General features: G+C 32.7%; 1 protein-coding gene across 5 annotated transcripts in view; it reads right to left on the reverse strand.

Annotated features, from left to right (window-relative positions):
• Window positions 1-19,007, reverse strand: part of NECTIN3 (nectin cell adhesion molecule 3) — a 120,863-nt gene that overhangs the window by 49,743 nt on the left and 52,113 nt on the right. For 3 of the 5 annotated variants that reach the window (XM_050778897.1, XM_050778899.1, XM_050778898.1), the window contains exon 6: window positions 854-992. In XM_050778897.1, coding sequence (XP_050634854.1) covers window positions 854-992 — 139 coding nt within the window. Of the gene's footprint in view, window positions 1-853; window positions 993-9,573; window positions 12,575-19,007 lie in introns of those variants that run through there. The other 2 variants (XR_007723209.1, XM_050778896.1) reach the window with 2 other exon arrangements.

The following is a 19,007-nucleotide window of genomic DNA, read 5'->3' on the forward strand; positions in this document are numbered from 1 at the left end:
AGTGTCTTTGATCCAAAGACTACTGCTATAATTGTGCCAAATTAGAGAAGCAAAGACATATACAAAGCATTTATGAAGACAGAACTATCTTATGTCCTAACATAAAAACATTAATAAACCACATAAGAAATAATGCCATGTGTAAAGAGCTTCACAGTTTATAAAATATTATCTTATTCTACTATCATCTCAACCATGTGAGGCAAGTAGGAAGAGCATTATTCATATTTCTCAGATGAAGCAACAAAGCTGTTGATGGAATTAATAGAACTGAGACAGTGGTCATCTGATTCTACTGCACGGTGCAATTTCTGCCTTACAATTCTATCTCAATGACTAGGACAAAAATATTGCTTATTCTTTAAATAAGAAGATGGATATTTTACAATTCACTAAAAAAAAGTGTTTTTAAGAAAAAAGTTATAAAACTCAATCTATTTAATAACTTGATAGTTCAAAGTTATATCTATACATAAGACATGCATATACAACCTGAAGAAGCCATTAAAACTTCAAAGATATTTTTATATGTCTTTTGGTTACCACTTCATGAAAGACCTACATTTCTATTCAGAAGGCAGGACCACATAAAGTATTACTATGTTACCCTCTAGAAAGATGTCTAATACACTCTAGGTAAAAAATGTAAAGCTGTTCTGTACCTCTAGCAGTCCCTTGACAATGTTCATTTACCAAGATATAGTTTGAGATATTCTGATGAAACCAGGGTCATCTAACAAAGGCCTAATATTATCCTTACTTCTATCCCTTAATTTCTTTATGAGGAGCTGTGAGGTAAACATAGACACATACTGATATGCATAGTTGAACGAAGGCAGAAACAGTTACCTACACTTTGTCAAGATAGGATGGTCTCTTTTTTCGGGGAGTCAGCAGCACAGTCACAAAGATAGCAATGATGAAAAGGGCAAGAACAGCTCCAATTACCGCTCCAGCTACAGCTATGGAAGAGGTCTGCTTAAATGGAACATCTGTAAAGTAACAAAAATTAGGCTTTTCAAATAATCTTAAAATTAATTCTTGAAATTGCATACCTTTTCTACAATATGCAAACTATTTGACTGAAGTATGTTATTCAAGAGCCAGGTTACAGGACTCCAAATTTGATTCATTAGGTTTAGTGGCATTATGCTAAAACCCTTCCTTCTTTCTTTTATTACTTTAATACCTCAACTTAACTTTTTAAAAATTATGTAAGTATCCCCAAACATCATCAGGAGAATATATTCTCGATATGCAAAGAGTATCTGGAGAAGAAGATAGAGAAAAAGATGAAAGTAATTTTAAGTTTGTACTCTAAAAGGTAATTTTAAAAATCAGTATTCTCTAATATAAACGACCAGTAATACAGACATTTAGCATTTTTATTCTCTTAAAATAAACTATTAACAGAATTGAAAAATTTCAGGTGCGAAACAGAAAATATCCCATATCAAAAAAAATTGACATTGGACATTGTAAAATTTGAAAAGTATTTTAAAATGTAAATATTAAAACAGGACTTGCACAAAATTTCCCTTAATTCATGAACATTTAATATAAAGTGCACTAAAAATAGCTTCTCTACTACAACATTAAATAGAAATTCTTACTATCTCCTGGCCATAGACATATGTCATCTCTGAATACCAACTTCTCTTTCCCACACTGCACCACAATTTTGTAAGAAAGGATTTAAAAAACATATTTGGCTGTTAGCATTTCACACTTTTCCCAGAAAATTGAATAATAATTTTATGAACTCCCAAATAACGGAATGTACTAAAACTATTACAAGTACTACATATTTTCAAATGTTAAGTATTAAGGAATGTAACAAAACAATCTTTATGTGTATTACTTTGACAATTTCAGCTATATTAAATCCAGTAACTAAATTTTGTGGAGATTCGTGAATTACAAAGTTCCTTCACACATCTGATTTTGTCTTTCTTACCAACAAAAAAAAGATACTGAGATAACATTCTATAAATAAAGATATTGCAGTTCTGAAGTTAAATAATCTGCCAAGACCATTCAATCAATGAATAGTAGAGAGCAGAGAGAGAAATAAAGTTAGGTTGGAGGAGGGTAGAAGCCTCCACTGTTACCCCTTGTTGGAAGACAAGAATGTTTTTGTTAACATTAATATAGACTAATGAAGAAGTCTCAGCTTTACTTAAATTGACATAATCTTCACATATACTCTTAAATAACTGCAATAATTGTTGTGAACCAGACACAGCAAAGTTACAGAATTAGCACTGTTGGTTTTGAAATATGTTTCACCTACTTACCATGATAGTATTCCCATATAAATACATAAGTATTTTCTAATTCTGTTTTTATTAAAATGTGGGTAACATGGTACTTTAGATTACCAAAAAGAATGTTTTACTTTCTTTCAAATTATAAAAATGTCTTTAGAATACTAACAATCCTGAGTTTATTAATGGCTTATTTTGTTAGACTCATTTTGAGATAAAGATCTTACACCAGTAAGTGCAAGTCACTCATTTCTTTTTTTGAGACGGAGTCTCGCTCTGTCGCCCAGGCTGGAGTACAGTGGCGTGATCTCGGCTCACTGCAAGCTCCGCCTCCCGGGTTCACGCCATTCTCCTGCCTCAGCCTCCCGAGTAGCTGGGACTACAGGCGCCCACAACCGCGCCTGGCTAATTTTTTGTATTTTTAGTAGAGACGGGGTTTCACCGTGGTCTCGATCTCCTGACCTTGTGATCCGCCCGCCTCGGCCTCCCAAAGTGCTGGGATTACAGGCGTGAGCCACCGCGCCCGGCCCACTCATTTCAATAATGTTTCCAATGTATAGATTCTGAAACATTATAACTCAATCATTCATGGTGACCTTCATTTGCTAATACCAGCCTGGTTTATCTATTGTTGCTCAATTTTCTAATCTATCTCTATTTGGATATGTACTAGATAAAAAAAAAAAAAAATTTGAAATCCAGTACATCCAAATATCATTCTGCACTTGTAAATGTGAGATTTGGGATGACCTACGGATAATCTCTATCATAATTTTCCCCACCATATAGATTACAGCTTTAACCACTGAACACAGCCATAAAGTAGATGGTCTTACTTAATCCTTAATAATAGGCCAGTTAAAACTATTAAGATTATGCCATTTGACCAAAGTCATATATCTCTAGTCAGTGGCACAAATAAAAAATACTAATTGTCAAGTACGTTATTTACTCCACATCAATTATTCTAAAGGTTTTCCTCGCTTGGAAATTTTTCTTTTGCTAAAGATGACCTATCATGTTTGCCCAACTGTACAGAATTTAAATTTTTGTTCTTATTTTGATGACAAATTTTTTCAAAATTGGTTTTGAAAAGTTCATGTTACTCTTTGAGGCCAAACTGAGATTCTCAATCTAGAGATCATTACAAATTTTTATCAAACTATACATCTCCTCTAAGAAAGCCTTTCATTTAACTTCAGCAATAATCTAAGGTTTGGTAGTGCTGTGTAATAAAACAACATAATGTAGACTTTTAATCTCTTAGTTTCCAACTTTAAATACTATTTTTTAATATATTCAAGTAACGCTTGTCTAAATATGTATTATTTCTTAAACATTTTAATTACAATCTATCCAATTTTGTCACACTAGTCTTATAAAATTTTTAGCTCTAGGATTCTGTGAGAGTTGACTGTATCACAACACTTCCTTCTATCTTAATTTGGGCATCTTCATTTCACCTGGTTCCATTCATTCTTTATCATATGTATCCTCTTTCTCCAATACCTCTTCGTAGTATTAGAATAGGCTGGTAGCTGCTGAAATGAGCAAATGGAGGACAGACTAGATATGAATCTATTTCCCAACTAGATTTAGGTCAATTGATTATGCTAAATATGCATATGGGATATTTTTCATGTTTTCTGATTCTAATTGAGGGGAAAAAAAGAGGTAAGTACTTAAGGTGTTAATAATTTAAGGGTATTAACAGTTGATGAAAACTAGTAATGAAAGCAAAGGAGGTGCCTGAATCTTTTGCATTCAAGTATTTTGATGAAAATTGATAATTTAGCCCCAACACTGTTTCCCACATATCCCAGACGAAATAAACAAGTATTTTGGCGAAAACTGAGAATTTAGCCTCAACACTGTTTCCCGCATATCTCAGCCCAAATAAACACATACATACTACATAAATTCTGTATTCCAACCAAACCACTACAGAGGAAAAAAATTAAGTGATCAAATGTATAAACACAGCATTTTTAAACACTAAGGTAGTTTACTGAGTGAATAACATGAAACATTACCATCAACCTAAGGAGATGTTCTACTAAGAGCAATATATGCTTACAAGAGGCAGAAAACAAGACAAAAATTATAGACTATTTACCATTAAAATACTGGTGCATGCATTGCTAAAAAGAAGACCAGTTTGCTGTTATCACAATAGTAACGGTAACTCGTATTCACTGGAAACTTACCTCCAAAAACAGAAAAAGAGCATTCCCCAACACAAGATTATACTGCCACATCTAATTAAAAGATAGCATGCACATGTCTTCTGGGGAAGATGTTTAAAACTCAACTAGCTACCAACCATAAAAAAATGAATATGGATATAAGAAATGATTTACTTTTTGGAAAATAGTACACAAATATTATAGATAATAAAGTGAAGTTTTTAAATCATTCATAAATAATTTTTTAAAGTAAAGCTATTGAAACGTGTACACCTAATTCACATCTAAAAAAACTGAGACATGCCCTATTTTTTCTCTTCAGGCCCTTTGACAAAACTTTAGTGATGGCATCACAGGTTTATGTGTTGGTCTACAAAGTTATCTTCCCACCTTTGATTTGCTCCCATACTATATATTATTGTATTACCAATTTTCCCCCATAAATAATCCCATTCTCCAACTGTAACAGCCCCTTTAATGTTTATCTTCTCAATATGACTTATTAGCTTTTATATCCATCCAAACATTTATGTCTCACTACTTATTTATTTATTTGGATCAGGTCAGTCTCCTCAGCCTCTCAACCAAAAAATTACCCCAAGCACCTAGTATGTGTCAGGCCTTGTGCTAAGTGCCAGGAATGCAGGGGTAAATTTTACGTGGTGATAGAGAGCAAAATCCCCCAAAGTAGAGTCAAAGAATCCACAAAATATATATCATCCAGTAAGTATAGAAATATTACCACTTATCTTTAAAAAAGACATTTCATGAAAATAATTGTTTACTAGTATATAATACATGGATTGGCATTGGTTGCTCCCCTTGTCCAAGTATCAGGTGTTTTCCTGTCACACAGAGCACCCACTATATCTATGGGGAAAGTGAAATGGGATAGTTCCAGAACAAAATTAAGTAGACAGCGCTTCACTTGGTTGTTCCTTCATGTCTTGTGACACGATTCATGAGAGCTCAGCAGAGTGAACTAGTGACTTATCTAGATTTAGCCAGTAATCAAACATGTAAAGGAAGAATTGTATGAGTGTCCCATGTGACAGGTAAAAAGCTAAGACACATGGACTCTGTGGAGGTATCAGTGCTAATATACATGTTATATATTAGAAAGTATTTATTCCTAGTATCATTCCTGCAAATAATTGGCAAAAAATCCCCACATAACACTAATAATACCGGTACTAATAACTGGCAATACAGATATCTTACTCTTAATACACAAATTTTATCAGTTAGCTACAGTATGAAGTAAAATTTGCATGGCAATCGAACCAGATGTAACAAGTCAACCAAAAAAAAAAAAAAAAAAAAGATCAAGTGCATCAGCAGACCAGTTAAAATATATTTACATTTACTCATTAACAATAAACCTCACACTCTTACACTAAGCCTATAATGTGCTGAAAGAGTAGCTAATGTGAAGGAGACGTTATTAATTAGCAAGCATTGAACAATCAAGTATCTAGGACATAAAGATACACTCTAAAAATAGTGGTTGGGATGAAAACTGTTAACATCCAAACAATGTACTTCCATTTGAATCTATCTGAGGTGGCATTTTAGTTATCACATCTAAAACCCAAGTATCAACATACACTGACCATGATATGAGACCTTTCAATCACTGAATCAAAAGATATAAAATTGAAAATAAAAAATGCATAAAGAACATTCAATTATGTGGTTTTACCAAAAACGTTTTAGTAATAAAAAAGTTAACTTTTAAAATAAAATGCAATCATACTGTTTCCCCCAAATCTTAGTTTTAGTGAGAAAAAATTGACATGTTAAATGTATCATCAGATATCTAAAATTTCCATTTTTGAATATTTTATAATGCATGTAACAAACTGCTGTAGTAGCTCATGTATAATGGGAGTACATACTAATTTTGAGCTGGTACGTACACTTAAAGGAGTTTTCACTCATCTGGAGAAGAGGAGAAATAAAAACTAGAAGAAGATGTGAGGTTATGATAGACAAAGTTGATAGGAAACACCATGACAATTATTCAGACATCTATGACATGGTAAAAGAACAGGGTTAATAGATCTAGGCATTGAGCACCAAATGACAGCTAATATCACACACAAAAAAGTAGGCATTATATGCTTTCTGATGGAAAAACATAGCACCACTTATGTATGATGTAATCTTGCCTTCAAATTAAACCTCAATCTAACCAAGGCTCTAGATTTCACTACCAATTTACAGTAAACACAGAGGGATGTGTGTGGAATGCAAATGAGACTTTAAACCAGAAAAATTTAGAACAAATGAAGCAGTTTCTTTAAGAAATAAATTGCAAGGGAAAATGGGGTGGGGGGTAAACAGAGTAAAAGATATTTCTATCAATCACCATGAATGGATCATATTTGGAAAACCTGATTAAAACTGCAAAATACATATGATTAGAAATTTGAATGCTCACTTGATACAATGTTAGGGAATTATTATTAATTTTTGGTATAATAACGATACTGTGGTTTTTAAAATGGTCCTTATCTTTCAGAGCTATATACTGATTTATTTACAGATGAAATAAAACCAGGAGGGATTATATAGGTAGGGGTCTAAATGGAATAAGACTGACCAGGAATTGATGATAACTGAAGCTAGTACATGGAGGTCCATTTCATTATTCTGTCCTATTTTTGTATAATTTTCCATAACAAGAAGTTTTTGTGTTGTTGTTGTTTAGGTTTTCCTTTTTTAAAGAGAGGCCAAGTCACCTAGATCCTACTTTTGGCTTTTAGATAAAACTGTCACTTTACAATTAGGTTTTCCCTGGGATATTTCTCGTAACTGAGACTGTACAACTTGCATTATTATGTCTATGTAGAAATACTATGCATATAAGGAAATGAGGCTCTAAACTATTCTCAAGTTTTGAAGATTACATTATAAAGTTATTGCTCTAAAAGGTCATTGCTCTAAAAGGTCACTTTCAATCAGCTTCATTAGCAACCAGCCAGAAAAAGCAGCAGCTACTAACTAAAAGGCAAATGAAACAAGATATATCCCAAAACTGAATCATGTTTTATCCTTCTAAATTGAAATAAACATAACTGTCACGAAGGTTCAAGAAAATAAATGATACCTAAGGGAATACAAGGCAAAGCTTTTGTAAACAATTTTGGTTTCAAGCTCTTGATAAAAACCTAACACTACTCAAGTCAAAGTGGTCAAGTCAAAGTATATATGTACTTCACAAAAAAGCAGATGACTGGACTATAACAGAAAAAAATATATATATAAACAGAAAGCATTTTAAAAAAACAGATAAAAGTTGGTTTACTGTGCAAACCCCTCAAAGACTGTTTCATGCATGAATTTTTTTATTGGGATACCAAGAAGGGAACAAAACAATCCAGTCTAATTGTGTATTATCAAAGAAAAACCCTGGTCAAAAATAGTTTAAAAAATACAGTTTAAAAAGCCAGAAATAGGAAACAAAGTGATGCATCACAAGGTGATTATAAACAATTCAAAGCAATGGCATTTCTAATCAAAGTAGCTCACAAAAATAAGTGTAAAAAAAAAAAAGTCAACTTAAGAAATACCTTATAAAGTGTTAATTCCAAATTGAAAGCAATATATAAAATTTGACTTATGCCAAAGTAATAGCAAAAACATCTAAAATGGGTTTTAAGAGCTACAGCTACAGAGATAAGATAATTTATAACTATGGAGAACGTTAATTCATGACTGGGAATTAAATGGTTAATTAAAAATCAAATATTATAGTTAATGCATGCTGGGCTTAATACCTAAGTGATGGGTTGATTTTTGTAGTAAACCACCATGGCACGTTACCTGTGTAACAAACCTGCACATGCACCCCTGAACTTAAAAGTGGAAGAAAAAAAACCAACCACCTAAAAACAAAAAACAAAACAAAAAAGGACAAAATCATACAGTGGCCCACATGCCAACTATCCTCGACCTGATATTACAGTCTTGTTTTAGGAAGAGAAAACAGGTTTCTGATTCCCACAAATCATTTTAATTACACTTTGATAATTAAAATAAAGTAGGTTACACACACACACACTTTAACAAATATAACGATCATTATACAAACACACACACACACACATTTAGTAAATATAATGAGGACAAAGAAGGTAACACAGAGCAATGAACTTATTACAGAAATATGCCTCTAAATAACTTTTTAAACTTTTATTTAAAGATTTCTTGCATGGCTACTGGGGCTAACACCTAATACACAGGTTGGTTAAAAAAGAAACAAACAAAAAAACAAAACAAAATAAAAAAACCACCAAACAAAACCAAACCAAAACAGCGCTGGTACAAACTAAAACCCAAACCCAAACACAATATACGAAAAATTTGAGAAAGGAGCTGTTTATGAAGGATGCATTTTCTAATTAACAAGTAAACAGGAAAGACAATTCAATCTACAATCTACTCCCCTATTAGAATTAAAAATTCAAATTGGGTACCATTTATTCCTTTCTTATATTTTACATTGATACTTTCATACATAAACTTACTTGTTCATATACTGTGTTTTAGCAGTATTTATCAAAAACAAACTCAAATCAGATGTTTTCACATTTAAAATGACTACATTTCTTTTTATTTCTGTACTTATACACTGTACTCCTACAGTTCCTTAATGCAAAATATTTAGCCATGGGTTATCTTATGAAACTTTCCTGTATACGGCTATTAGAAGCAACACTTACTACTGAAAAACCTTAATAGTTTCCTTAATATTAGACTTAGCAAATAGAACCCTACTAGGCACATGGTAAAATACTAAATCTTTCAACTCTAAAGCACTTCTCAAATATCACTTTTAAAGTTAACCCCTAGCCTACTTTAGTTTCAATGTATTTTAATAAAAATGGCAGAAAAAATAAGAGTTGCATTCATCTTCATTATATTATTGAAATATTTTAACCAGTATGAAAGAAAACTCTCAAGTGAATTTACAAAAATGCAAAAACAGTTCAAACCATATGAAAGAAATAAATATAAATATGGCAAAAAATAGTACAAATATATATTTTTTCAAGATAGCAGAACTTTCATATATACCTGTCAAATAGCTATGAATATCACTGGAATTCAAAAACTAATTTAGCAATATGTTTATTTAATGACTATTCATGTTTTCAAACAAGTCTCTATGTACAGTAAATATACATAAAGTTCTAATAAACAACAGTGCAATGCTTCCCAAAGTGTTAAGCACTAGTATCAGATTCTTCTAACACAGAAACCTTCTAGTTTGCCAAATGATTGGTTTAAGGATACAGAATATGTCAAATACTCACTTGTGGTTTTCCAGGTCACACTCTCCCGCCAAAAAAACACAAAACAAACAAACAAACAAAAAAACCCACTCACACACACAACCTCAATGTAAAAGGAAGTTCATAACCGGTATTTATATTTTTGAAATATATTTCTTAAAATACATTGCTAAATTCCTTCAGATGTATACTCCAGTTCAGATTTATATAGAATCCTAAATGTGATTATTCTGTTCAGATCCATACAGTATTTCAAACCATTATTTTTAAAAGATGAAATTTTGATTTAAAAAAAAGTCAGTTTTACATCTTTCATGGGAAGAAATTTTAGACCCATCTTTCTTCTGGCCACCTCATCAATGATATTTAAATTAAAAATAAACTTACGTCAATAACAGTGTTTTATCAAAAAGTTTTCTTCCAAAAACTTGTACTAAAAAGCTGTAGTATTTGTATGTAAGTGATTAACCATATTAAAACCCAGACATTTGTAAGAAGATATAAGTGAACTTTATTTACCTGTATCCTTAACCTGATACTACAGTCTTATACTAAGTATTACTTTTGGGAAGAGAAATAAAATAGGTTTCTAATTTCCACAAAATAGTGCTAGTTATAATGAAGAAAACTAGTTTATAATCCTTCAGAATAAGCCTTCCACTATTTGCAAGATACTATGAACATGTTAGAATTTTACCCCCTAAATGTTTTAGATTTGATGAATATTGAGAAAGGGCTGGTTGGGAGGGTTTAAAAAGTACCTACTACTTTGCCTTTTTATTAACAAAATAATATATTTATGATTCTCCTACTAACTTCCACTTCATTGCACTGGCAATGTAGTCACTTTTTCAAATGACTTATCAATAGAAAAACATATCCTTTCAGCTTCAAAATAGTTGTCATTATTATAATTTTGTAAGACTCCACTGTAGAAGCAATTTAATTACCTTACAAACAAAAAGCACATTTGAAGTTTAGGTAACATTTCTTTCTCAAAAGATAAATGATTCAGAAGGAATATACATAATTATGTAATAAACAAAAACAAAAAACCTCATGTTTCCAGTTTTAATTGTAAAAACAAAAATCTTAAAATACATACATAAACTTAGGAGGAAAAAGGAGATGAATGCCAATATCCATTAGCAAATGTCACCAACTGATTCTATACTTTAGATTTTTCTAGTTAAATCCAATGTTTCCAAGTTTACTCTAAAATTTTCTTTGTATACATTTACCCGTTTGAACATCAACATTAAATAACTAAAACAAGATGGTCTAGAAAATTCTTTCTATAGATTGTTGGCTGAAATGTCTCATTTCTAAAACTAGTACCTCAGTATTCTGAAATGCTCTCTCTGCATCTTTTCATTTCTATTAGTATGTTTAGGACATAAAGCATTAAAATAAGGCTACTGCTAATGTGCCAAAATCCATGTTCACATGACAATATAAGAATTGTTTTCCAAAAAGGAAAAAAAAAACTAATAATTATCACGTTTGAAAGGCATGTATTTTATTACTCTTGTAGGTATTTTGGACAAAAATATTGACCAGCTAATTATGCTCTTCCACACATCATGTTCACTGAGTTTACTACCACAGTTTTAGTGCAACAAAATATCTTTGAAAAGCCACTCTACAGTAATTATGGCAAGGCTCATTAATATGCAGAGGTAAAGATTTCATTTGTATAGAAACTTAGAAAATAATGTTTGAAAAGGAAAGCCATTCCATCAGGCTAAATATTTTTTGTATATTAAAAAATATATATAAATATTTCTTGAATTAGTTTTATAGTCAATTTTGATGCAGTGTCATTGAGTGGTGATAAATTTTGAGAGGTATATGTTAAACAAACATACTTGAGATTATTGTCTTAGGTAAACATTTAATACACAATGTCAAGGTAGTTCCCTTTTTTAAAAATTTTTGTACCAAATAAGTCATACATTTAATGTTGACATTTCTTCTTACCTGTGTGCCTCACACCAATAAAGTACTCTGCATTAAAATTTAAATCTTGAGACAGTAGTACAGCATTGAAAAAAAATTGTAAAGCAGCTTAGATACACTGAACTCAGATTTTACATTTTCATTTGTCAGATTAGAATATAAAAAGCTTGAAAATCAACTTGAAAAAGCTTATTCTTCCTCAAGAAAAAGTATGAACAATCTGAAAATGATCAACTAGTATGAATGAACATTGTACATAGTTAAGTCACATTCAGTGGTTGCTAAACATACCACTCCCTCCTGGAAATTACGGAACCATCTACATGTGAAACTAAGTCATCTTCATTTTCATCATAATGTTCATCACTGACGAACTTCATTCCCATTTTTAGATCTTCATAATAATCCATTGGTCTTTCAAACCTATTGAGATTTTCTACATTGTTCCACTGAGTTTTTTCAGGCTCTTCTATATAGTCTTTACGTATTAGATTGTTCACTGGATTTTTGTTTTCTTTTTTTACACTATCTGGGTAAGAATCAAGCTCATCTTGTTGAAGAACATCTATTTGTGATTCTTTTTGCATATCTGATGGTGGAATGTAGTTCTTGGCAAAGTAGTCTCCACGAAACGTCCGTCTTCTCCTATAGCAGAATATTCCAGCCAAAACACTTACAAGTACTATGAAGAGAGCCCCACCCACTACACTAGCAATGATCGTGGCAATTGTGTCATCCTTAATTGTTGCCAAAGTTGACAATGGGAAGGGCAATTTTTTAGGTTCTGTTGCTAGATCCTCGATGTCAGCAGTTGAGGGATGCCACTGAATTGTAGGCTGAAGGGTGGTAGTAGTAGGAGGATCTAATGGAAACAGTAAAGACAGAGAAGACACAGAAAGGCAAAGAATGTCAATGCAGGCTGATTCAGCAGCATGTTGACAAGACAGCACAGTTAATGAATATATATTCATAGTAACAATAGTTTTTCATTCTTAATTTGATTAAGATTAGAATGTAGTGGTACTTATCTTTTTAAAAAGAAAACAAAACTGACATTTAGTCAGTCACCAATAAAGAGAAAGGAATAAAACCTATGGTGTAAACCTATGTTGTAATTCTTCCATTCCAAGTTTATGAGTGATATTGTACTCTAGAAAAGAGGAACTTATTTTTTTTAAAGAAGAGTATTACTTAAGCGTCCCATTACATAGCCGGTTTAAAAATTACTATAACAAAAAAGTAAATCAAATAATTCAAATGTACATTTTCTTAGCCAGTAGCTCAAGAAAATAAAAAGAATAAAAAAATTAAAGTTTTTCTCAATATCCATTTTACCTACCAATAATATGGTTTATTTTTATAAGAGCTGAGCATATCTTTAAAAGAATGAAAAACTATAGACTCTTGTTAAGTGGGCATAGTATAAGCTGTTGGTTTAATAATTCTCTCAAAAATATTTTCTTTAAATAAAAAAGCTCAAAATTTTTGGAAGGAGATATATAGTAAATACTATTATTTAGTAATTAAAAAAAATAAAAAAGCATATGCTTAAACTTATGTTAGCCTGATAGGCTATTACCAAATGAGACTAATAGACAAAGTAAAAATATGTTATAAAGTAATTAAAATATCATCGCCATGTCTAACACCCTATGAGCAAGTTATCTAAACATTCAGAAATTTAAAAACTTCAACTATATCTGCAAAATTTTATGTCACTACTTTAGGATGGAGTCTCAAAAAGAACAGCTAATATTTTAGAGAGAACATTCTAATAATATTTAAATATTAGATGCCAATGAACCTGTGTATCGACATTAGATAATAGAGTAAATAGCCAGTAATATTAAAAAGCAACTAAACATAAATAGCAAAAATTAAAGACTGGTTAATTATCAATTAAGTAGTATTTATAGGTCATGTAACACAAAACTGTAGAGTTTGAAGAAAGGATAAGTTTAAAAATATCGTTTCCTTCACAGTGAAAGAAATAAATGACCCAAATGGTAATCTCCTATAATTAATTTTTAAATGAGTGATACTGATAAAGCTTTAAAAAATGATTGTTAGAAAAATACTAAATCTACATGGGGTAAGTTATTCTAATATTACAAGCTAAAGAAAAATACTTACTGAACAGGTTTCATCACGGAATGCCATATGTACAGAATGTGGTAAAAATTTAGCAAGTACAGTATAAAATTTAATAAGTACAATATAACTAATTTTCTATGAGTTTAAATTTATAATCGGTAACCCTGTCAAGTACTTTCAGATGAATATGAGTTATCAGAGTATATTTAAGTGAATCAAGGAAGTTTTAATTTATGAAAACATTCACTAATGGAACAAATTAAATCTCAAGAAAACAAGTGTAGAATTGAAGGATCATGTCTAGTATAAAAGTAGTAAAGTCTCACATCATTCAACTTCACAGCATTAGAACATTAAAAATATAGACGAAAAATGAAATCATTTGTAAGACAATTCATGTATTTTCTGAGGAAGCAGGAGTACTGGGAAAGTCAACTTTAATGTATTGACTGTCATCCTTATAATGATTCGCAAAGAAAAAAAATTACAATAAACTGGCATCAGCATATTTAAAGTAAAAATCTAATTATTTATAATTTGCTTTTCTGCTAGTAGAGTTTTAAAGTTTTTCATGGTTCTTTATATGCTAGTTTTTTTCAGAACAGTGACTATACTTGAGCTCTCACCAAATAAGACACATTTTTACCAAGTATCCTAAATAATGAAACCCTAACATTTATTACTTCTACTTGCAAATTTCTTTATATGAACACAAATGGTCATCTATTGTCCATTTCACTCAGATTTAACAAAATACAGCTTTGAGAAAAATCTAACCAAAAGGATTATTTTAAAATCTTATTTTTGTTCATGGTTCTAGAAATGTTTCAACCCACCATCCCACTCCTTAATCAATGTTAAAAAAAAAAAAGTGAGCCTCACTAGTAATGTCATTCTATGAAAGAAAGGACATTTAGTACTTCATTATTTTGCCTTTTAAGCAATGGAAATATGACAATGCATACAAAATATTTCTTCCGTTTTCTAATTTACAATGAGAGTCACAATTATTATAAGGCAGGATTATTTTTAATCACCACATCATGATGTTAAATCCTTCCCAAAAGCACTCCTCATTTTTCAGTTAGATATTATTTTTCATACTCTTTGCTGACTGTGTGATAAATGAGTATATAATGGACATAATGACTTTCATAGTTCTTCTCACCCAAATGAAGAACTTTAAGTTTCCTTTTCTAATGAATTCTGCCAAACCATAAAACAAGTCATGTAATGCCCCATAAAAGGCATATTTCAGTCTTCTAAGGTATATTTTCAGTGTCATAAAAATTAATTGGCTTATTTTTCTTTTAGACTATCATATGGGTTATTTAAATATATGAAATAAATGCATTTTAAAGTTTAAGGACTGCTAAGTAAGCAAATTCTTAAGTCTGACACTACACTTGGATCCTAACATCAATATGACCTGAAATTCAAGTTTTGCACAGGAATAAGAGTTTTAGACATAGTGGCACTTATTTGACATATCAAAATTTGCTTTTCTAAATTTAAAGAGAAGTAACAGGTGTTAAGGGAAAACTATACATCAAAAGCAAACCAGAAAAACAATTTCCAGTAGTCAGTAAGTACTAGTCAAAGAGCTACTATACCCCTTGAGAGTATTACTATTATATAATAGAGTACAATTTAATAACTGAGGTTGAATATTGCAATCCTAAATCAAAAACCTCTTATCCAAAAATCTTACATTTATCAATATGGGAAAATGTGTAACAAAATTAAGAACAATTTCCCTCAGAGTTGCTTATTCTGTTCTGAGCAGAACTTTCATCTCTAGTCCTAAGATGCATTTATTTAACATATATTAAAAATAATTTCTCAAATTTTTAAATATCTATTTTAATACTGAGGTAAAATTTTTTTCCTAGAGGACAATGAGTACATGCAACAATGAAAAGGATTAATTGGTCATTTATTTTGTGAATTGTGGCTTCTTACTCTTGTAAAAGCCCACTAAGTTTTACTAAATAGTCATTCTGGAAAGGCAGCATTATACCTAGGGCACCTGACATACATCAAGCAGTTGTTAGATGAGTTAACTAATCTCAGCATAGTATGCTGTATTACAGACTCTGGATAGAAAAGTAAAGTCTAACTATTGATTACTAAAAAAAAAAAATTCTCGGCTGGCACGGTGGCTTATGCCTGTAATCCCAGCACTTTGGGAGGCCAAGGCAGGTGGATCATGAGGTCAGGAGATTGAAACCATCCTGGCTAACACGGTGAAACCCCGTCTCTACTAAAAATATAAAAAATTAGCCGGGTGTGGTGGTGGGCGCCTGTGGTCCCAGCTACTCGGGAGGCTGAGGCAGGAGAATGGCGTGAACCTGGGAGGGAGAGCTTGCTTTGAGCCGAGATCGCGACACTGCACTCCAGTCTGGGCGACACAGTGAGATTCCGTCTCAAAAAAAATAATAAATAAATAAAATAAAAAATTCTCTGCTGGGCACGGTGGCTCACATCTGTAATCCTAGCACAATGGGAGCCTGAGGCCGGTGGATTACCTGAGCTCAGGAGTTCAAGACCAGCCTGGGCAACACAGTGAAACCCCATCTCTACCAAAATACAAAAAATTAGTCGAGCATGGCAGCATGTGCCTATAGTTCCAGCTACTTGGGAGGCTGAGGCAGGAGAACCGCTTGAATCCGGGAGGCAGAGGTGGCAGTGAGCCAAGATAGCGCCACGGTACTCCAGCCTGGGCAACAGAGCAAGCCTCCATCTCCAAAAAAAAAAACCCCCCCAAAATTATGTCATATAATGCCACTTCTTTGAAAGTGCTGAAACTGTGATTTTGTTCATATTTACTCAAAATTTGAGTTCCCTTTTTAAGTTACATAAAAGCAGACTCTGGATTTGTAAATTGATTCCTGATTGTTTTATTCTCAAATTTATTCATTCATGCAACAAAACTTTATTGAACACCTATCATATGCTAAACATCATTGTAGATAATGGAAATATGGCAGTAATTAAAGCAGGCTTTATGTTTAGACTTATGTTCTGAGGGTAAAAACAGAGAAGCATATAAAAAACAATAAAATTTACATGGCAATATGTGCTAAAAAGAAAAAGAAGGGGACCAATAGTAGTAAAGGGGTGAGAAGGGAGGGTATTTTATTTCAAATATAATCATGAAGAAAGACCTCGCTGAAAAAGGTGAAGGTGAAGGCCTTAAGAAATGAGGTAAAGAACTCAGTTGATCCCTGGTAAAAGCATTCCAGGCAGTGAAAACAGTTACTGTAAAAGACTCTGAGGTAGGAATGTGCCTGCTATGTTCGAAGAACAGCAAGGAGTCCAGTAGTGACTCATCCAATGAGCAAAACATGTAAGAAATGAAGTTACAGAGATCATCTGGAAGGAGGGCTTGTATGGAGTCTTCTAAGTCCAACTGTAAGGATTTGGTTTTCATTGTGGGTAAAATGGGAAGCCCATGGAAGGTTTTGAGGAGAGGAGTGACAAGAGCTGACATGTCCTTTAAAAGAACCACCCTAGCTGTTCATTTGCTGAGAAACTGAAGGGGGACAGAGGCAAAGTAGGGAGATTAAATGGTTATTGTAATAGTGAAGTAAGAGTGGCTTATGGCTTAGACTAGTGTGTAGTAGCAGTAGTAGAAGAGTTGAAGAACTGGTAAGATTCTGCATTTAACATAATGGAAGAGCTGGTATTGATTTGTTAATGAACTAACTAGGGTGTGAGAGAAAAAGCAAAATCAAGAATAACTATCAAGGGTTGTATCCTGAACAAATGTGAGGAAAGAAGTACCAGTAACTGAAAGAAGGAAGATGGGTACAGAAATATGTTTGGTATCAAGGAGCAACAGAAACATCAGGACCTCTGTTTTGAATATGTTAAGTTGTAAATACCTATTAAACTACTACATAGAGTTAATGATCATTAATAGGCAACTGGACACACAAGTCAAGAGTACTTAACACTGAACTCAGAATGATAAAAGAGTATAAATCTAGGATACCATTAATTAAATCAGTACATACAAAAGCATCCAAAATGAGTCTGGATATTTATTAATTTATTTTAAAATTTTTTTTTTTTTGAGACAGTTTCGCTCTGTCATGCATGGTACGATCTGGGCTCAGTGCAACCTCTGCCTCCCAGGTTCAAGCGATTCTCCTGCCTTAGACTCCTGAGTAGCTGGGATCACAGGCGCATACCACCTTGCTGGCTAATTTTTGTATTTTCAGTAGAAACAGGTTTTCACCGTGGTGGCCAGGCTGATCTCAAGCTCCTGACCTCAGGTGATCTGCCTGCCTCAGCCTCCCAAAGTGCTGGAATTATAGGTGTGAGCCAACACGCCCAGCCAAGCCTTGATATTTAAATGATTACACAGACATATTGAGTCTAAGGTTTACAAGTAATAACCCACACCAAATTGTACAACAGACACACAAAATAAACAGTCCTTAAGTATATTTTAACTATGCATTTCCCTGGCTTATTCTCTAATTAAAGAGAGAGAGAGTAATATACTAATATGTAACCTCATTCAGATTTCCAGCTAGGCATAGTAGCTCACGCTTGTAATCCCAGCACTTTAGGAGGTAGAGGTGGGCAGATCACTTGAGCTCAGAAGTTCAAGACCAGCCTGGACAACATAGAGAGACCATCCCCGTCTCTACAAAAAATACAAAAATTAGCTGGGCATAGTGGTGCCCAGCTGAGACCTGTAGTCTCAGCTACTAGAGGCTGAGGTGAAGGACTGCTTGAGCCTGGGAGGCAGAGGTTGCAGTGAGCTGAGATCACACCACTGCACTCACTCCAGTCTGGGCGACAGAGCGAGACCATGTCTCAAAAAAAAAAAAAAAAATACAGATTTCCACCAAAGCACTGATAACAGCAGAAAGGGCTAGGGATGTATACAGTTCTAAGCCTCTTGCTAGAGTCACGCCAAAAAAAAAAAGTTTGCACCTCTATAATGTGCCAGGCACAATGCTCACTGCTGAGTATAGTCATGAATAAAGCAAGCACAAACTGCTGAATTGTGAAGATAAATAATAAGCAAAGAAATGAGCAAACAACTAAAAACTGTGGTGAGTGCTGTAAGACAATAACACATTAATACATGGTACTGTTCTTAGACTGATCACACAAGGACGGAGAATATAACACTTAAGGAAGCACAAAATTTCGCCAAAACCTCTAATTTATCTAGTTTTAGA

Source organism: Macaca thibetana, chromosome 2, assembly GCF_024542745.1.
Source record: "Macaca thibetana thibetana isolate TM-01 chromosome 2, ASM2454274v1, whole genome shotgun sequence".
In the NCBI taxonomy this organism is placed as follows: domain Eukaryota; kingdom Metazoa; phylum Chordata; class Mammalia; order Primates; family Cercopithecidae; genus Macaca; species Macaca thibetana.